Source organism: Nicotiana tabacum, chromosome 4 (assembly GCF_000715075.1).
Source record: "Nicotiana tabacum cultivar K326 chromosome 4, ASM71507v2, whole genome shotgun sequence".
Lineage (NCBI taxonomy): Eukaryota > Viridiplantae > Streptophyta > Magnoliopsida > Solanales > Solanaceae > Nicotiana > Nicotiana tabacum.
In genome coordinates, this window is record NC_134083.1 from 123,444,105 (window position 1) to 123,466,475 (window position 22,371).

Sequence of the window (22,371 nt, forward strand, 5' to 3'; positions counted from 1 at the left end):
GAGCCTCTAATGATACAAAAAACAATCATGATAATGCCGGAAACAAGGCCCCGGCTATACCTCAAAATATGGTAACTTATACAAAAGAAACACTACATGACCCCAGGAAGAAGTGTGGCTCACCAAGACTGCTGTGATGAGTGTGAGGGAGAGCACCACTAACTGCGATCAGCGCTATCTGCGATGGAACCACCTACATCCATTCAAACATGTAGCACCCCCGGCAAAAGGGACATTAGTACTGTCGAATAGTACTAGTATGTAAGGCAAACACCAATCTTAGTAGAATGAATAGTGAAACAAAGAGAAGGCAGTCATAATAATCAATAAGTACCTCACAGAAATACAAGAAACACCAAGTAAGGATCATATAGTTTCCAATTCAATCTTTCCATCTTTTTAGGTTAATAATCTTTAGTGCCAAATGCCACAACTCACAATGCCACCGTGTTTTTTCACGGAGTCCGGTCTCGACCCGACCGGCTAAGCCATCTCAAGTGAGACATATCCATATCCACATTGTAAATCAATAATTCCAACACAAATGCCACTATGTGTACATCATGGCGTCTGATCTAGGCCCGATCAGCTAAGCCATCTCACTTGAGACATAACCTCTTTCAATTGTTCACTCAATTCACAGCCTTATTTATTAAATAGTTCTTGGCACTTGGGCACATTTTACAATTCAAGTCTTTCCCTTTTTATTCGTTCAAGTAACATCATCATTCATGTCGATAAGCACCATCACACAAGGCATTGCACACATAAGGGAAGAAGCTTGGAAATCATAATTACGTTCTCAAATAGCATGATGACATGGTGAACATCTAGAACAATTAGGGAGCATGAATCTTTCAATCCAACACACTAAGGCAAACAATTCTAATATGATCAAGTCGGAACTCACATCAATTATTCGGACACCAGGAGTTCGATTCTAAGAAGAAGAGAGATAGCCATACATACCTCAATTGAGCTTCTTTAGACTCTACAATTATCCGGAACCCTTAGCAACCTCAATCTATTTTAGCAATATACAAATTGAACCTAGAATTAGGAAAATGTTCATGGTTCTAGCTCATTTTTTCCATACACTCTTTATCAAACATGCATGCAAGATAACCACCCTCATACCCATGAAGTATCACACTAGTACCCCATTATAGCTATGTTTGAAATTAAGAGCTGGGGTGATGAAGTCTTACCTTTTTGGATGAAGAATTTGGTGCCTTACTTGAATATTTCCAAAGCTTTGAGTTATGGTAGAAGATTAATTGATGAAAAATTAGGCCCTCCCTCTAGAACCCTCTCTCTCTCTCTCTCTAGAAATATCATAAATGACCTTCAAAATAAATAAAAGGGGTATTTTAACGGAATGGGGGTCGGATTTTAAATTAATTAGAAAGGTGCCACGACACAGGTCTGCGGTCGGATATGCGACCCCATAATAGTTATGTGGTCCGCAAAGTTACCGCAGAAATGGCCCTTAGGGGCCTGAAATTTCGGCTCAGGTATGCGACCAGTATGCGGTCCGCATACCTATTCTGCGGTCGCATAATGCACCGTAGAACTCCCTTCGCAGAAACCCAAGAGTAATTATGCGACCAATATGCGGTCTGCATAGTGATTATGCGGTCGCATAATCGACCGCAAAGCTGACCTCAAATTAGCCAAATTTTCTGCTTCACTCTGCGGCCATTATGCGCTCCGCAGAGTGATTATGCTGCCGCATAATGGGCCGCAGAAATGCATTCTTCTGCGATATATTTTTCTCTAAGACCGTAGGGTACTGTTCAATCCAAAAAGTCCGAACTGTGGCTCGCAAGTTCGCCGCGAATAATTTCTACTATAATAACGCAGGAATCTATCTTGGCATCACGAAACCCCGAGTTTTTGGCTAAAATTTATACGGGGCCTTACATATTGTTAGAGTGATGTATGATGGAATAGAATTTGCTTGGTTGGAGCCTGAAAATTAAGATTATGTGTATCCTTTGCCTTATTGAATATTGATGGCTCAATGGGGGTAAGCCTCCATACCGAGTTGGCTTCTCCATTAAGATGGTTATAATTTTTTAGTAGGAAATGTCTTCAAGTTAAAGTCATTAAGTGTGTCAAGTTATAATGTCTGCTGATCTTTAAGTTAAAGTCATCAAGTCTGCCAGGTCTTCAAGTATATCAATCTTCAAGTTGGATTCTTCAAATCTGTTCAAGTCGGTTCTCTGCTCCTGTCAAACCTTCAAGTCGGATTTTGCAAGTCTTCCAAGTCTTCAAGATGAACTCTTCAAGTACACCAAAACTTCAAGATGGATACCTCAAATCTGCCAAGTTTTTAAGTTGGATTCTTTAATTCCGCTAAATCTTCAAGGTAGAGTCTTCATGTTTTCCTAGTCTTCGAGTTGAATTAATCGAAATTGAAGGCACATACAAAAGCTTGTCTCCATACTCCAACTTAAGATCAACTTCTTCAAGTTTTACCAGTTTTTCATCAAGTTTTACCAGTTTTCAGGCTGAGATGATTGTCCATCCCTTTGAGCTGATGATTTTCGGATGGCGATGAGTTCTTATCCCTTTGCGCCCTAAGATTATCTCACCGATTTTAGAGCAGGGATGAGAATCCATCTCTTTGCGCCCTATGATCACCTTCTTCATACATGTATTATCCCTTTTGAACAAGACTATCCATTTTGCTTGGTTTACAAAAATGAGAGAAAATAATGAAGAAGACAATGAAGAAACAAGGAGAAGGAGGAAATCACCTTCGCGCTAGTGCTTCCTAATCGTCAAAGCCCAAAGTTGAGTTGGCTTGAAGACGTCACTGGTTGATTCTCAATTAACATGAGAACAAGGGATTTATATGGATTGTAAAAGAGGGCGTTGAGCATATGTTTCTCGATGTGGGAACAAGTTTTAAGGTGGCTCTGTCATGTTGATACCAACACGGACTAGGTATTAATCTTCAAAAGGAATCACACATGCATGTAGTGGCGGTGGTATACTTCTTTACCGATTAAATATAACATGGGTCAATATGTGGCCATGATATGGCTAAAGTCAAAGTAGTTGCACACTAACTTCATTGCAGATAAGAATATTATGTGCAAAAGAAAAATTCATGACATATTCTCAAGCTAATCATTGCAGTTGGAAAGATTATTTTCTAATCATGCAAAAGTGAGAGACTTTAGAAAAGTTAAAGTTCAAATGCCAAGAGTGTAACGTCAAGCATTCATATTTATATCAAATATGATTGATACAATAGTCTCAATGATCAACATTTCAATAGAAGACATGCATTACAAATGAATGGCCGCTATGGATTTTTTAAGTTCAGGGTTAACATGATATTCAAATTTGACGTTTCAAGATACTTCAAGCCTAGTCGTAATAATTTAACATCCATACAAGTTTTAAAGTAGGATGTATTTGTAGGTAATTAAAATTTTATTAAATATAAATCCATGAGAAGTTTGGATTTAATCCCAAATTAAATATATTTTGGTTTAAATAAATATTATGAGCTAATATATATATTGGGTTAGTTATTTGAATATAATTAAATTGATTTAAATAAAGGCTCAATATTATTGGGGTAGACCATTTTGATGGTCTTCTACTAACTGGATCGACACATGAATACTAAGCCCATAGGTAAGCCTAACAAGTATGCGGAATAACTGAAATATTAAGCTAAAACTCAAAACGTCAACAATTATAATAATTAAAAAATGCAACCCAAATATAAATAACTCCCAAAACCCGGTAGATATAAGAAATACTAAATATCTCTATACATCAGAGTCTAATGAGGATAAGAAAACAACATAATAAAGACAGAGGGGGACTCCGAGGTCTGCGGACACTGGCAGATATACCTTGAAGTCTCCACGTACGGACTAGCTCACTAGTACCTATTCTGGTAGGCAATACTTGGATCTGCACAAAAGCATGTGCAGAAGCGTACTATGAGTACACCACAACGGTACCCGGTAAGTGTCAAGCCTAACCTCGGTAGAGTAGTGACGATGTCAGGTCAGGGCCCTACTGAAAATAATAAGAAACAAGGCAGGATATAAAATAATATAATGAAATGACAGAGAAGTGAAACAATGAGAATTTACGAAAGGTAATAACACGGAATCAAAGAAAGACAGATACAACATGAAAGAAAAACAAAAAATCTTACAAGTTAAGGAAAGACAACAACAAGCAATACAGCAAATAGAGGAATCAACAAGGGCACTCCCGAGGTACCGCCTCGTAGTTCCAAAAGTAAATATCTCACAATCTTTCCTTATATCACTGCGGGAGCTTTTATATTTTATTTTGAAAAATTATTTTTTCGAAATAGCATCTCGCGTTTTAGCCAACCTTATTACGCCGCATGACTTCTAGTAGTTCCCCTGCTAGCCACGCATATCAAGCCCACCTTATCTCACTGCATGCGTTTCAACACCAAGACCTTATACCACCGCATGCATATCAATAATCACAACGGCACGATAGAAACCTCGTGGAAACAATAACAATCGCATGACAGAAACCTCGTGCAACAATCAAACAATCATCTCAACAATAAATCACAGAAGCCAAACCATAACAACTGAAACAACGATATTTCAAGGATAGCAATTTCAAGTAAAGAATTCCACAGTTAAATAAGGAATATGGAATCAAGAAAGCAGGTAATTCAACTAAGCATGCGGTACAAGTTACAAAAAAGAGATAAGACAAGTAGACCAGTGAAATTAGGCTAAACATGATGACTATACATGCTAAATAACTGAGCTAAGGCATAAAAAGGAAACTACTTAAATAAAATCAAAATTTCAACATTTAGCCCGTGTACGCACTTGTCACCTCGCATACACGGCCCTCACATATCACAAATTATCATAACAATACCAAAATCCTAAGGGGAATTTCTCCCACACAAGGTTAGACGAGTCACTTACCTCAAACCACGCAAAATCGATCCACTAGAAGGCCTTTCTCTTGATTTTGCAACTCCGAACGGCTCGAATCTAGCCAAAATAATTTCATACTACCTCTGTTCTAGTTTATGTGAACCTATTTCCTTTTTGGTCCGTTCCAAAAAGAATGACCCCTTTCTAAATTTGGAAATAATTTTGCTTAAACTTACAATTCTACCCTTAATGAGAAGCTTTTATAACCACACAAATACTCTGGGGCCCTTTTTGAATTGTTTAGGACCATAAATTCCCAAAGTCTTCATTTTTTCTTAAACTCCGTGTACAATTAAATAGGTTCACATAAATTGGAACGGAGAAAATATTATAAATATAACTATATAAAACTAATTTAAATAATGAAATTACGACTTTAGCAAAGAATTGAAAAAGCCCTATAAAAAGTCGACCTGGGCCCACGTCTCGGAACCCGACCAAAATTATAAAAATCGAACATCCATTCGATATTGATTTCCACCATACAATAATTACTCAAATCCGACCTCAAATCACCTTTCAAATCCCCAATTGTTAGCCTAAGAAGTTTTCCAAATTGTTCGCAAATTTTTCAACTAAAAACACTAATTAAATGAAGAAAACAACAATAGATTCGAGGGAATTAATCAAAAATGAGTCAAGAATACTTACCCAAATGCTTTCTCTGAAAATCCCTCAAACTTTCGCCTCAATCCGAGCTCTCTAGGTCAAAAAATGGATAATGAAATCAAACCCTCGAACTTAGGCTTTTCTGGCTAGCGATTTCGCATCTGCTTCGCCCCACCTGCGGAATTTCCATTGCAGGTGAAGTTCTCACTTAGCCCAGAAAAACCAGTTCTCCGGACCAAAATGCTGTATCTGCTCTCTCACTCCTGCGGAAGGGGCTCCGCTTTTGCGACCCCAGGCTTGGCTAGCCTTTCCGCTTATGCGCTTCCTCAATTGCCCCTGCGAGTCCGCTTCTGCAGAACTCTAACCGCATCTGCGGTTCCAGATGGGTAGGACACAATTCTTTGCTGCGATCAACCACCCGCATTTGCGAGCCCGCACCTGCGGCCTGTCCCTCCGCATGTTCAAAGACACCAGAACCAGCCCAACATCAGAAATTTACCCAAGTCCAAAAATGATCTGATTTCCATCTGATTCACATTTGAGGCCCCCGGGACCCCGTCCGAATATATCAACAAGTCCTAAAACATCATACGAACTTAGTCGAGCCTTTAAATCACATCAAACAATGCTAAAAACATGAATCGTGTGTCGATTCAAGCCTAATGAAGTTTAGAACTTCTAACTTTACATTCGATGCCGAAACCTATCAAATCACATATGATTGACCTCAAATTTTGCACACAAGTCATAATTGACATTACAGACCCATTCCAACTTCCGGAATCAGAATCCGATCCCGATATCAAAAAGTCCACTCCCTGTCAAACCTTCCAAAATTTTCTAACTTTCCAACTTTCGCCAACTAACGCCGAAATGACCTACGAAGCTCCAAAACAACATCCGGACACGCTCCTAAGACGAAAATCACCCTACGGAGCTATAGGAACCATCAAAACTCCATTTCGGAGTCGTCTTCACACAAATCAAACTACAGTCGACTCCTATGACTTAAACTTCCAATTTAGGGACTATGTATCCTATTCCACTCCGAAACTCTTCCAAATCCGACACCAAGCACCCCAGCAAGTCACAAAACCACAAAATAAATTTGAGTGAGCAATAAATAGGGGATCGAGGCTAATACTCTCAAAATGACCGGCCGGGTCATTACATCCTCCCCCACTTAAAACAAGCGTTCGTCCTCGAACGAGTATAGCGACATACCTGAATTGGGGAAAAGATGAGGATAATGGCTATGCATATCATGCTCGGTCTCCCAAGTCGCCTCCTTGACTGGATAACCCCGCCACTAAACCTTTACTGAAACTATGCTCTTCGACCTTAACTTTCGAACCTGCCTATCCAAAATGGCCCCCGGCTCCTCAACAGAAGATAGATGCTTGTCCAACTGGACTGAGCTCAAGTCTAACGCATGAGATGGATCGCTGTGATACTTTTGGAGCATGGAACACTGGATGAACTGGAGACAGACTAGGTGGTAGTGCACGTTTGTAAGCCACCTCTCGAACCTCATAAAGCCCTTCGTGGGCGAACTCAAAGCAAGACCCGCTTCCCAACCATGAATACAACGTCGCGAACCTTTCAATCCGCATAGCTCTTCTGTCTGGACTAGCCTGTACGAAGTCGATCCTGAATCAATTTAACCTTTTCCAAAGCATCCTGAACCAAGTCCGTACCTAATAGTCTAGCCTCACCCGGCTCGAACCAACCCACCGGGGACCAGCACCGCCTACCATACAAAGCCTCATACGGGGCCATCTGAATGCTCGATTGATAATTATTGTTGTAGGCAAACTCCGCAAGTGGCAAGAACTAATCCCAAGCACCCCTAAAATCCATCACGCATGCACGGATCATATCCTCCAATATCTGAATAGTGCGCTCGGACTGTCCATCCGTCTGAGGGTGAAATGCTATACTCAACTCCACCCGAGTACCCAACTCATGTTGTATGGCTTTCCAGAACCGCGATGTAATCACAACCTTCAATATCCCATAACTTCAAAATAACCAATAAAATACGAAGGCGGAAAATTGGAGAAATAATAAGCTAACTAAGGCATGGAAAGCATGATCAATGCAACAACATAATACAATAAATAATTTCCACCCACATGCTTTAACCCAATACAAGGCATATGTACTCGTCACCTTATATATACGCCATCCCCACACATAATTCACGTAGAAAATAGACCAATAAGTCCTAATTCCGTCAAGTCAATGTTCGCCACAATACTTACCCCACTCTGCAACCAAGTCAATCATTCCAAGCACGGCCTTGCCTTTTTAACAAGCCTCCAAACCAAATAATTATCGATCAAATAATTCCAAATAAGTTTTAGAAATTACCCACAAAAGATAAAGGTTCAATCTTTAATGAATTTAAAAACGTCAATAAAAGTCAACCTTAGGCCCGCATGATCAAAACTCGAGATTCGGATCAAAGTCCGATTATCCATTCACCCCCAAGCCCGGTTATATGATTTATTTCGAAATTCAACCTCAATTTGAGGTCTAAATCCCAATTTTATAAAATTTTCAATTTCTATCCAAATCTCTAATTTCTACCATAAAAATCCTAGATTTGATGTTGAAAATACATGAAAAGTATTGGGTAATTGAAAGAAAATGGATTAAAGTTACTTACCAATAATTTTGGGAAGAAGTAGCTATTGAAAAATCGCCTCACTCTAGAGTGTTTAGGGTTGAGAAGTGGTATTTCCCACCTTTCCCCTCTTACCCAGCTACGGATGATCATCGCAAATGCGAAACACATGCCGCAAATGCGAACTATGCCCCCAGTCTGCATAAGTCACAATTGCGACAAAAACATCGCTGTGATGTCCCATCCAACCGAATATGCGATCAAAGGTTCGCATTTGCAAACCGGCCTAAGCCCGGTGCTCAGTCAAAAAAATGACCAAGCAATCGCAAAAGTGAATACTGGGATGTCTGCAAATTGCGAATATTTCTTCGCAAATGCGAAGACTACCCTACCCAGTCTCCCATCGCAATTGCAAGCTCAATTTCGTAAAAGCGGAGTTCGTATTTGCGAACAGGTCATTGCAAATGCGAGACCTGCAGCCTAGCACCATAACTGAAGCACACCAGCAGTCTTCAACCAACCCAAACTCATCTGAAACACGCCTGAAACTCACCCGAGCCCATTGAGCTCCAAACCAAACATACACACAAGTGTAATAATATCATATAAACTCGCTCGCGCGATCAAAATACCAAAATAACATCTAAAGCCAAGAATCGGACATCAAAATGCATGAAATTCAAAAGAAAACTCAAGAACCTCTAGAATCACAACCAAGCGTCTGAATCCTATCAAACCAACTCTGAATGACACCAAATTTTGCAGGCAAGGCATATAGCAAAACGGATTTATTCCAATTCCCAAAATAAAAATTCGAACCCGATAACCATAAACCCAACCTACGGTCAAACTTAGAAAGTTTCCAAACTTTCAAATTGCTAACTTTCGGTAAAATAAGTCAAATCAATCTACGGACCTCCGAATTCAATGTCGGACATACACCCAAGTCCAAAATCAAAATACGGACCTACCAAAATCGCCAAAATATCAATCCGGGGTCATTAACACAAAATATTGACCGTAGTCAACTCTAGCCTCATTTTTAGTTAAAATTTTATTTTCTTCAAAATTTCACATAAAAACTTTTCGAAAAGAGACACAGACCATGCACGCAAACCAAGAAATATCAAATGAAGCTATGGAAGATCTCGAATCATGAAAATTAAGGCGAGAACTCAAAACGACCTAACGGGTCATCATAGATTGTTAGATAACCCATTAATCCTAGATCGCTTTCTTCGCATTGATAACATAAAAAAATTGCTCGTCCTCTGTTCGAAGTACATTAGTTATTTCTTTTTATTTTTATTAGTTTAGAATAATATACTTCTAGGTTTAATTCTTGTTCAGATAATTATGATAGTGTAATTTAGTCAATAGTTGATAACAAGTACTCGTGGGTTCGGCATCCGACTTCTAATCACTTTATTACTTGATGACTGCGTATACTTGTGTGTGCATTTGGGGCAATACTACCTGAAAGTAAAAGTGAAATTGGTTTGAAATGGGTATTTAAGACAAAACTCGGTGAATATGGAACCATATAGAGGCACAAAGTTTGGCTTGGGTCAAAGAATATGCTTAACAATATGGTTTTGACTTCAAAGAAACCTTTCTCCAATTGCTCGCTTTGAAACTGTGGGGACAATTTTGGCTTTGGCTGCACAATTACAATGGCCAATTTATCAGTTTGATGTCATGTAAACATTCCTGAATAAGAGAAAGGCAAAGAGACAAAGTTGTATAAGTTCCTTGTACGGATTGAAGTAGGCTCATTGGACATGGTATAATAAAATTTATAGGTACTTTCAACAATAGGTACTCTAAGAGTAAAAAATAGCCTACTCTTTACGTGAAGAAGAAAGGTGAAAATGATTTAATCATTATTTGCCTTTATGTTGGTGATATCATCTATGCAAGCTCCTCTAGTGCTCTTGTGCATGAGTTTAAGTCACGTATGATACATAAGTTTAAAATGTTAGATATATGGGTTTGCTGCATTATTTTGTTGTCTTGGAGGTTTGTCACGGCCCGAATCTCATCGTAGGGGTCGTGATGACATATAATCTCTAACACTAGATAAGCCAGCCACTTAACAATATTAAATCAACAAAACATGATATAAAAAGACATAATTTAATATAAAACTGGAAATATAGTTAACACAAGCCAAAATGGCAATACCCAATACATCTCCCCAGAACTAGGTAGTACAGAGTCATGAGCTCTAACTGAATACATAAGGATATCTCAAAATACAATATGTTCGGATATGAAAAATAATAGTATCAATGTAAGGATAGGACTCAAGGAACTGCAACAGTCATGCAACTTCACCTTGAATCCTCTCGACTACTGTAAGCACTCATTCCCTAGGTCTGTTGCCTCCAACACCTGGAACTACATAAAAATATGCAGAAGCGTAGTATAAATACACCACAATCGGTATCAAATAACTATCACGACTAACCCCGGTGAAGTAGTGACGAGGTTCAAGTCATAAGATACTCACTAATTTAATAACTTGTATAATATATCAATAATAGGTAACAGAATATGTAATAAAAAATAATATAAACAGTCTCGTTAGAATATGGGATAACAACTCAACGTATAAGAGTCCATCTTTGACGACAAATCATTAAATAGAAGTGAAGGCATATGATAGCTTGTCAAATTCAACTAACAACTCATTAAAAAGCATGAGGAGTTTTAAGAAAATATTTATATGATCAATATATAATCTCTGTTTCAACACATAACATCATCAAGAGAATCACCCTCAAATCATCACATAGTATCATCAATAGTGTCACCCTTAATTCGCCGCATGTGCAAATAACAATAAATGTCATCCTTATTTCATCACATATGCATATCACTACCCTTATTTCACTACATGGGCAACCTGAGAAAACGCCACCCTTATTTCGCCCCATGCGTACAACAATAATCACAATCGCACGGCAAAGACTCCGTGCCAACACCCAATCAATCCGTTCAACATGTCCAAATGTGCCATAATTATCAAAAAATAATAATGCCAGATTTTTATCAAAGATATAAGCTCATAATTTATCAACAAGGTGTATAGGATATGACAATAATAAAAATACGGATGGGTGTTCATCATATAAAGCATGACTATGGCTAATTCAATTGTAGCGATCATGTTCATGTAGTTGCAAAGTGATTAAGCATGTTCCATATAAAGCACATTCTCGAATTAATGCATATTAATAGCCTAAGGTCTAATCCAGTCATAAGCCACATATAGTACCTATGTACATACCCGTCACCTCGTATGCATGCCGCTTTTCACATAACACGAATAAATATTTAAGGCTAAATCCTAAGGGGTATTTCTCCCACACAGTTACTCAACATACTTACCTCAAATAAGCCAAATAAATACTCTAAAAATACCTTCCCACGTGAATCGACCTCTGAACGGCTCGAATCTAACCAAAAATAACTCAATAACATCAAACAAAGCTATATGAGTCGATTCCAAGTAATAAAACTCAAATCTTTATCAATTAGCAAAAAATCAACCCGGGATCGCTTTTTGTAACCCGATAAAAGTCATAAATCCTGACTATCCATTCGAATACGAATCAAATGTACAAGTTTATTCAAAATTGACTCCAAATGGGGGTTCAAATCTCCATTTTTACTTTAGAAAGGTTTTGCCAAAATCCCCCAATTTTTTTCTTAGATTCACCAATCAAATGCCAAAATCAAAGAGAGAATCATAAATAATAATCAAATATGAGTTAAGAACACTTACCCAATCCAAGTGGATGAAAATCGCCTAATATGCGCCTCAATCCGAGCTCCCAATCTCAAAATCTAATAAAATGAGCTCAAAGTTCAAAAAATGATAACTTATATCTATGCCCAATTATACCTTTCGTGAATGCGGCTCAAGCCATGTGTTCACGAAGTACAAAATTACATTGCCCCAAAAGAATACACTTTATGAATGTGATCCTTATCCGCGAACGTGATGCATAAACTCCCCCAGAACTATGCGAACGTGATAAGCCTCCCCGGAACGCGAAGGCTTAGATTAAGTGTGCCCCCAACCATCCATCCTCTTACGCGAACGTGATGTCCATGTCGTGAATGCGAAGTCCAAGCTGCCACAACCAATGTGAACGCAACCCCTGTGTCGCAAACACAAAGAAGAAGACCTTGCCCAGCTCAAGTGTACTCCGTGATCGCGATCCAACCTCCGCGATCGCGAAGATGGACCTGACACCAGCAGAAAATCTATAACTCAACCAAACTCCAGGTGGTTCGAAACTCACCCGAGCCGCCTGTCACCTCTTCCAATCATACTAAAAAGTCCGTAAATAGTAGTTGGACCTATCCAAAGTCTCCAAATATATGTAAGATCATTACACCTATAAATCGATGATCAAACCATCAACTGAACTTCTCTTAAGTTAATAAGCTTATAAGCTTCCAACCAATCTGATTCATATTAAAGCAAGTCAGAATGCAACCAAAGTTTGCACGCAAGTCCCAAATGATATAAGAGCCTATTCTAAATTTCAGAACAATAATCCGAACCGCATAGCTTCAAAGTCAACTCCCGGTCAAACCTATGAATCTTCCAAACCTTCAACATTTACCAAATAGAGCCAAATCAACCTAGGAACCTCCAATCCAAATTTGGACATACGCCTAAGTCCAAAATCACCATATGAACCTATTAAATCATTAAAATATCATTCCGATGTCGTTTACATAAAAGTCAAACCTCGGTCAACTCTTATAACTTAAACTTCCAACCTTGGAACTAAGTGTTCCAATTAACTCCTAAACCTTCCGGAAACCAAATCAAGAATTCCCATAAGTCACATAACAATAAATCAACATACTGAAAATATCAAATAGGGAAATGGTAGCTCAAATACACAAATAACCGGCTGGATCGTTATAAGGTTCAACAAGCATATGATGGGATTTTGATTTCACGAAGAAAATATGCCAAGGATCTTAAAAATCATGAATGTTTAAAATGATATTTTTTTTAAAACTTAGCATGCTTAACTGCAAAACCTCTTCCCACGCCCATGAATGTTAGTGAAGAATTGCAGCTTCATGATGGAGGATAGAAGTCTGGTTGGAGGTTTAATCTATCTTATAACCCATACCCGCCCCAATATATCATTCGACATTGGTGTCATTTCCAGGTTACGCAACAACCTTTAAAGGTTCATTTCGGAGGAGCAAAAAGAGTTTTCTGTTAATCACTAGAACTATAGGCTATGAAATTTAGTACTCAAAGTTTCCAATTTTAGATTATGTGGGTTCACTGACATAATTATGCTGGTTCATTGGAAGATAACTGGAGAATTTTATCACATGTTTATACTCTTGGTTTGGAGTAATAAACTTGGAGCTCAAAGAAGTGAGCTACAAAACAAACTCGTCCACCTCTGAAGCTGAGTACATTGTAGCTACTTCAGCAGTTTGCATATCCATCTGGCTAAGAAAGTTGTTAGCACAACTTCAACATAAGCAACAAGATGCAACAAAGATAAATTGTGACATCATCTATTTCCATATAAGAAATTCAATTTTGTCACCGCAGAATTAAGTACATTGATGTTGAATCCATTTTATTCGTGACTTAATTGCAAAAGAGGAGATAACATTAGTAGTTAGCTGATGCACGATAAAGTCTACGAAAATAGACAAGTTTGTCTAATTATGAGCATTGCTTGGTGTCTGTAACTTTGAATCAAGGGGGAGTATCAAAGAGTAATTCAAAGTATAGTAGTGTCCTATATTCCTGGGTTGTAAGCAGTAATGGTGCATTTTTCTAGTTTACTGATAGTGGATAGTTGTTGCTTAGTTAGTGATAATAGTGGTCAACTTAGTGGCTTAGCGAACTGTTTATTTATAAGCTTATAGAAAGGCATTGCTTGCTTTGATTTTTTTAACAAAAAAATTAAGATTCCAGCACACATTTAGTACTCTATAACTTTGAACCTTTGTTTTAAATTTTGTTGTTTACTTCCTTCAACAAAGCATGTGATCGTGTTATTTATATATGTCGGCGTAGTTGAGATACACACTTTGTTGGAAGTGTTTATTAGGCGTGTTTTTACCAATTGGAGGTGCTTAAATGGGAAAAACAAAAGTTGTGGGGTCAGATTTAAAAATAGGGGTAAGAACATGTGTCAATACCATTAAGCCGAATATAATTAGTTAACTTAGCTGTAATTATTTTTAGGAACTTAATTGTGTAAATATTTTATACCATTATTATATACTAGTACAATTTAAATCCATAATCTAAACTCATTTTAGTTATCTACTCAAAATTAAGGAGGTAACGTAGAAATAGAACGTTTTAGGAGGCACAAATTTATATACAAATGATGAACAACAATCAGAGAGAAGCAACCAAGAAAGCAGCTGAGCCAATCTTATTAATGAAACAAAAAAGAAATAGAAAAAAAAATCAAAAACTTTTGGATGAAATATATTGTAATTAATTTGCATAGAAAATAAGTTTGAGAGAATCAAGGTCTATGTACTAGTAGTAAGATATATTTTGAAGAGGGTGACTCTAAGTATTCTATGGAAGCCCACACTTTGCTTGGACGGCCAAAGTCTTGAATGTATTAGGGCAAGGATCCTTGCTTAGCTCGTCAAAAGCTTCTCTCTCAACTGGGATTGCACATGTATTCTTTCCTAAGCAATGCTTTTCTACAACTTTGAGACTATTGGGAGAAGTGCAGTTTCCAAGATACAAGTTTCCACAAGCTCCATCTGGATTGCCATAGCTAGCAAACTCAATCTGCTTGATCACTTGATTGTTTTCTGGGCAAGCTAATTGAGCTCCTGACTTGAGATCTTCCACGATAGCATTGAATTGTCTTCCGGACCTCTCAAAAGACTTAACGCTAGGAGGTCGGTACTCGGAGATGATACTGCAGATTGTGTCTCTGTTAACTGTTTGGACTTTAATGGTTTCTGAATGACCTCCAGTTTCCTCAAAGATTACTAGGAGATTATCCTTTGGCTTCAAGAAAGCTCTTGGAATATGATACCTGAAACAATAATATGTGATAGTACATATAATTATTAGATATAATTAACTAAAAAAATATTCTCCTTTTTAGATGGAGTGGCCACATAATTCAATATAATATTATAGCGGATTGAGATTTAATCAATTCTTACTGTCATTTGTCATTACAGGCAATTTCGACTTGTTTGGCTATGAAAAAGAACCAAAGTTATCTTACTTTTAAATCGGATGATCACATAATTCAACACATATTAAAGCAATTCTACTTACTCAGATTGAGTGGGCTGTCCAAGAGGGGAGAGGAATGATACCCAGTAACGACCAAGGCTATTGCCATTGACCCACATCATACCCTTTTGCATTTTGTCCATCTTTAAGGCTACTGGATTGTTGCCTTCAGGGGCATCAAAGTACGTCTGTAATTTGAAATGAACACATAGTTAAATGTAGACGATAAATTTAATCTATGCTTAGAAATTACGCATAATTAAACAAAATGAAATTACACTTCTGCACTTACCTTGTACCAAGTGATAGGTCCTGGTGGAGGACCAGACACAGGAGTCCACTTCACTTTCTTCGCACCTTCTTCTGTGAATATTTGTTTTTTTTCTCCATATATGCCAACCTTTAAAGTAGCCAACAATAATCATGTTATATTATACATCTTTAATTTTGTGAAGCATCAAAGAACATTTGAATTTCACTTTTCTATAAATGAATTAAGTTATATATGCATTGACACCGTAAAACTATTTACACAATCAGTATAGTTTAACCTATTATAAACATGTCGGGTATTTTTTATCAAGTTACTAATTAATTAATGCCTAACTTAGAAATTTACCTATAATTATCTCATAAGAAATAATACTCCTATTTTTTAAATATGCTAGTAAATAGAATCTAAACTCAAGTACAAATACATGTTTACCTTGTGTCCCCAGTTGTTTAGGGATATGTCGAGGGTGCCAGCCATCAAGCCTTGGAGAGTTATAGCTCGGGGTCCAGCAAACCTCTTTTCCATATAGGCTCCGCTATTCTGCATTCATATATATCGTATGAGTTCTTCCTCTTTAAAATTCCTCGTTCTTATTTTTGTAATGATTTATTTTGAAGTTATTGTTATATAATGAAATGAATACCGGGAATCCAACTGTCTCAGCTAAAAGGGTGATGTGGTTAGTTCCAGGTTTCAAGATGACAGGTTTCTGGAAAACAAAGCTCTTCTCAATGTTGTTACCGTGTGCAAACCCTGAAATTAATTTAATTACCAACAAATTCCATAAGTAATCTTAACATACTTCTGTGAAAAGAAGTTGTCATCTTGATATATATGTATATGTCAATAAAAGGTGTCACTCACCAACGAATTCGCCATTGACGAAGGCTGCCAATGCGTGACCCATACTTGCAATTGACATAACGGGGAGGATGTCAGGTCTCATGGGCAAGTCATGACGATTTAAGTTGATGCTGTGATTTGTAACAATTCCAGTATTAAGATAAAAACCAAATGATAATAGTAATAATTAATAACGACAACAACAATCATAAGTACCTTGTGCTGTACCAAGCATAGTCTGAAGTATCTTTTGTCAAACTATAGAGCTCCAGGGGTTCTCTGTTCTTAAGTGGCAAGTCATTGATGGTTGGAACTTTCTCTTGGTACATTTCCCACTTGAGATTCTTTGCTTTCTCTGATGCTATGAAGTTCCTTGAATTATGTTGGGCAACAACCTGCTTTCACCATTATAAAATTAGATTCTCATTGTTGATATTTTTTGTTTCAATAAAATATGAAATTTTTGGACTAATGTTTTTATTTGATGTTACCGTTTGCGTGTTGTAAACAACAGTCTTGCAATCAGGGAGAATGCTAACAGACTTCTCAGGCAAGTAATATTCTTGACCCCTGAATTTAATTGTGGATGGTAGCTTGGTGTGGTTATTGGTCAAAAAGGCAGCACAATCGCTTCCGGGCTTCTCCCAAACAGTAATCTGCAAAGTAATTAATAATATAAAGAACTTTAATATGTTATACTAGTAGGTTTGTTGCCTTATTTTCTAGGCTACTAATCATGGCTTATTATGAAACTTACTTTTACCACGTAGATATAGAAGTTAAATTAAAGCTGATTTTGGTTGGGTTAATGCAAACGATTGGTTACCTCGAGGTCGTGGCTAATCTTTTGAACAGTGGGAGTTCCCCAAAGGAGAGCCCTTCTGGACAGTCTTAAAGCTCTGTGTAAGTCTCTCAAGTGACTCCATTTGGGTTCCCTCTTCAAACCTAAAAGAGACATAAATTAAACGTCTTTGATCCCAATGTTTTTATTAATCTTAAGGATGAATCTAATTACCAAATTCATCGAGGGGAGCTTCATCATAATATCGAGTCGTCACGAAGGAAGAGCCTGTTCTTCCAAAGTTGGTACCACCATGGTACTGCAATACAAGAATCAATGAAAATAATTAAATTTTTTGTCTTATTCAAAGGTAAAATATTAATATTGATCTCTAGGCGAATGGTTTATGAGAATACAAATGGAATGAGTACCATGTAATAGTTTGTTAGAGTTCCGTTCTTTGCAAAGAAACGAGCTACTGAAAATGCAATATCTTCAGCTGCTCTTTGTGACGGAGGGTCTCCAAATGTCCTATATCTGTAATTCAAAAAATTTGTAAGATGAGTAAACCTACACTTAATATTTAATTAGTAGAAAGACGATATGATATACTTACTGCGCAGTCCAATTTTCAGTCCACAAAGAAGGCTTGTTGGGACCATTGGGACCTGTGAAAGTATCTGCACAATGCCTTCCATTGCATGTGTTGATCTTGAGAAATAATGGAAAAAAAAGGAGAGAAGTGTGCTCAGTTCTAATACATTTGAACTTACATTATTTTTCGCTTTCTAAAATGTTAGATGTAATAAATTTATTAAAAGAAAACCTACCACTTGTGGAGGGGCATCCTTTTGCTTGCACATGACCCAAGGGACTCCATTGTACAATCCAGTAGCCATTTCAGCAGCCCACTTTATATACTTCTTTCCATCTTCTCTGTAAGCAAGCTGGACATTGTTGTATTCGTTTTCAATCTGTTATGAATTAAAAATATTCATAAGGACGCTGATAATATACCAAGGTGTAGAGGAATATGCCTGGTACGTACTAGTACTGTTTTGTATACTACTTAAAAAAGAAATATTTAATAACTTTACTTGATAAAAGCATTTGTTCTCGTTTATCTCTCTTAAACATCTCACTTAATTAACAGTCTAATAATTCGAGCAATAGATATGAGAAGGGACCTGAGCCATGATAATGGGGCCTCCTTGGGGTGCGAACAACTTCTCCTTTTTCATCAAGTCAATCACCATTTCTGCATATTTTTTCATGTGGTGCTGCAAAGTGGAAAAATTACAAACAATGAATAAATAAACAAGAATGAACAATTAAAGCTACTTCATATTTATTTAAGAGCATTCTATGTGAAAACGTACCATGAAGGGTTCGTTATAAGAACGGAATGTGATATTAGGAACCTCTCTAAGCCAGTATGGGAATCCACTGTACCATGATCAATAAGCAAAAATTAGAAACAATTAAAACACTCCATTAGCAAATAATTAAATGGAATTATATATAATATATACCCTTGATTCCATTCAGCCTCGATGTAAGGTCCAACTCTTAGGTTCACATATAAGTCCTGCTCTCCTATCATCTTGATGAATTTCACCAAGTCATAGTTTCCTTCAAAGTTGAACTGTAAATTCACAAAATGTTAATTATTTGGATATTTGATATTCTTCAATGCATGTATATATGAACAGAACATAGATGTTACCTGGCCTTGAATCGGCTCGTGAATGTTCCAGAAAACATAAGTCTGAATAAGATTCAGACCTCCTTCCTTAGCTTTCCTTATGATGTCATGCCACATCTGATCAATCCCAACATTAACATAGTTTCATGAGTAAATATTGTAAAAAATTTGGCGGATACAGAAATCCCGACAAATATTTTCTCGCACGTACTTAGTATTTTTATACTAAATTAAGCAATTTAATTATAAGAGTCACAAGTTAAAGTCAAAATACATATCTTTCAACTATAGTTTTATATGCACGATACATGTATTGCAATCATTTGTTTCATGCAAGCACAGATTGTATGTAACTTTTTCTCTCTCTGATCCACGGATTCGTCCAATCTATTCTTATGTGCTATATCATGTCCTAGACTTATTTAAAATGTCAAAAGAGGCTAGATTGTGAAGTCACCTCAGGAGGGCTACGAGGGTAATGAATAGAACCAGAAAAGAGCAATTCCCTGTTGCCATTAATGATCATTGAACGGCCGTCATAGGTGACACCACGAGGCTTTTCATCAGCTATTGCAGAGGCAACAAAAAAGGAGAGGAGGGCTAACGCTAGGCACTGACTTATTGGTATAGTCATTTTTCCTCTCGTTCTTTAGCTTTGCAGGGACAAGAAGATTGTGAGCTAGTACAATGACGAAAAGAGAAGAGAGAAAGAAAGAGAGAGCTAAATGAGGCCCCTTCGGTAAATGGAGGAGGCACCCAGAATAGCCGTGTTAAGGGAAGACGTGCATGTACTAATTATAGAGAGCAAACTGCGGCAAATATAGGTGTGGCATGATTTTTCGGATATTTTTATGGTCTTTACTTTTCGTTGATTTTGGTAATATGGTTTCTTTCTACCTCCATGTTTTTCTCTACACAATTCAATGTAGAATGATGATGAAAGGTTTTCATTTAATGTTCTTTTATACCTATAGGGAAGTAACTTCAAAATAGTTTCTCCCTCCGTCCCACACACGATTCGAAGTACGAGGATTAAGTTCTCTAATTTTTTTGTGTGAGTTCACATATACAATCTTCAAATTTTTTAAATTAGACTTTACATATTAGAAACTACATAAAACGTACTATAAACTATAGCGAGATAGAGGGAGTAATACCCAAGTTCTCCTTTTCTAATTTATTGTTTTGCTTATAAACTTTGCAAAATTACGATCGATTTCCCTTCTTTTTGTTATAAAATCTTAAATTATGGTGGATGTCCATAATCACCAAAGGAGTAATGCTCACTACTCTTCTCCATTATCTCCATAACCTCCCCCATGATCTTCTTCCATGATCTCCCTCTCAAATGCTTAATGACATATTTATGTAGTGACCATTCCACTCAATAGTGGCTATTCCACTCACTATTTTACAATAGTGATTCTTCACTTTTTCATGTATATATAAAGGCATTGTAATAGATAAGAAATATAATAACAATTGAAGAAGAAATAAGAATCTATCCTCTCTTTCTCTCTATATCTCTGAGCTTGTTTTTCTTTGTTCTATATTGTTACTTTGAGCTATATTTCATAACACTTTTCAGCACGAATTCTCTAATCTTACTAACTCACCAATTCCTAGTTTACTTTGCATAAGTAATAGAACTTTAGTCACAATTGTGAGCACGTTTCATATCCAAGGAAAAGAAAAGATAAGTAGATACTTTCTTTTGCTAATTGTTGCTTATGGTCGTTGTCATTGCATGAATAGCCAATCTATTCAGGAACCTCTCTGTAAGTTATTGTTCATCTCTCTTGTTGGCAAGTAAATTAATATTGAATTTTGTTCATAAGTTCTTGCCAAAACACCTTAGAAAATGATATCTCATGTTTTTTCTATTTTAGTTTGAAATACATACATCTATTTTTAATAGTAGGTATTGTGGTTAAAATTTTCAGAATTGTGTAGTGCGACATCATCATATTTGGAAGCTATATTTTAGCTTTCTAAACAGAAAATTTACTAGAAATAATTAACGAAAACACATGAAGAATTTTTCTCTTTAGTTATAATTTCAAGCTTAAGATATGTTGCAAGTATCTTTAAGTAAGCCTCCTACTAACAGGGCTTTAAAATTGGTAATTAATGTCTAAGAAGGAGAGATCTGACAAAATAAAAATGAAAAGTATTGGTTAGGATTGAGTTCTGCTCATTTATACTCAAATAAATCTTAGAAATAAGAGTTTACATGCACATTTTCAATTCTGCTTGTTGTATACATTTGACTATGATCAAAGTTTATTCTTTATAAGTAAGCAATCAAGGAACCTTTATTTCATTCGTGAAATTCTTATGTTATATAGCTGTTGCATATTCTTATTAATATTAATCTACTGCATGTAGATTACTACATACTTACATCATTGTAAATAGTGCATTTTGGTCTATTATGACATTGGTTAAGGATAAGACGTGGGTTCAAGTCCCAGCGCACCATGAGAATAAGACATCGGGTTTAAGTCCTGGTGCACCATGATAATAAGAGTTGGGTTTGAGTCTCAACTCATTATGGTCTAACATGCCTTTATATTGGTAAGATATTGGGTTTGAGTCCCACTATACCATATTGATGATATAATGGTGACTAAAGAAAAATAATATATTTTTCATGAAAAGGCATGAAGCGCGTCTCACTTGATTTGCTCCATTCTTGAAGTGAATGTGGTAGTGGTGCATAATAAGTCTAAATGAAGACAAGTGATTAACGAATGAATGTGGGTGTGCCAAAGACCAAAATAATGGTCATTGTAAAAAAGAGAACAATAATGGTTCTCAAAATAATCCTTCAAATATGAAGAAAATATGTATCAATGTGGTTTGTAAATAAAAGGCACGTTCAGATGATTATGGTCCATTCCTTGAAAATGTGACGTGACTTATGATAAGTATTATAAATGCAAATCCATTCCTGAAAGTGAATGTGAAAATATATATGTGATACAAATTATGCATAAGAATGTATTTATGCATGGTTAAATAAATACTACAACTCACCTCTACGGGAGGTTTGAGAGAAAGAAAGATAATGAATATTACTGTGTGGTTACATGAATATGTTATTAGTCGCATACATGTGGTATGCCGGAAATATTTTGCCATGTCTTATAAAAGGTTATTAAAGGTAAAATTAAAGCAATATATGATTTCGCTTATGATGATTTTGACCATGATAATCATTATGATATGATTTTATCCGTGAAGGAGACATTCAACATATGGATGGTGTGACAAAA

General features: G+C 36.7%; 1 protein-coding gene across 1 annotated transcript; it reads right to left on the reverse strand.

The window, feature by feature from the left end:
- Positions 1-14,624: 14,624 nt before the first annotated feature.
- Positions 14,625-19,859, reverse strand: LOC107811224 (beta-galactosidase 13-like). The gene is made up of 18 exons (XM_016636111.2): positions 19,551-19,859; positions 19,115-19,210; positions 18,921-19,033; positions 18,768-18,834; positions 18,576-18,668; positions 18,219-18,362; positions 18,005-18,099; positions 17,820-17,925; positions 17,623-17,707; positions 17,434-17,552; positions 17,099-17,263; positions 16,824-17,002; positions 16,629-16,738; positions 16,408-16,517; positions 16,197-16,304; positions 15,783-15,890; positions 15,533-15,678; positions 14,625-15,281 (listed from the first exon to the last, which is right to left on the reverse strand). The coding sequence occupies exons 1-18, from the start codon at positions 19,725-19,727 to the stop codon at positions 14,807-14,809; spliced, it is 2,496 nt and encodes an 831-aa protein (XP_016491597.1). The 5' UTR covers positions 19,728-19,859; the 3' UTR covers positions 14,625-14,806.
- Between the last annotated feature and the right edge of the window lie 2,512 nt (positions 19,860-22,371).

Bases quoted from the DNA above. Each gene is read 5' to 3' on its own strand.
- LOC107811224 (XM_016636111.2), bottom strand. From the start codon at position 19,727: ATGACTATACCAATAAGTCAGTGCCTAGCGTTAGCCCTCCTCTCCTTT. The intron at 19,211-19,550 runs GTGACTTCACAA...GGGATTGATCAG, and splicing joins ACCCTCGTAGCCCTCCTGAG to ATGTGGCATGACATCATAAG. The intron at 15,891-16,196 runs GTAAACATGTAT...GCTACTTTAAAG, and splicing joins TAAACAACTGGGGACACAAG to GTTGGCATATATGGAGAAAA.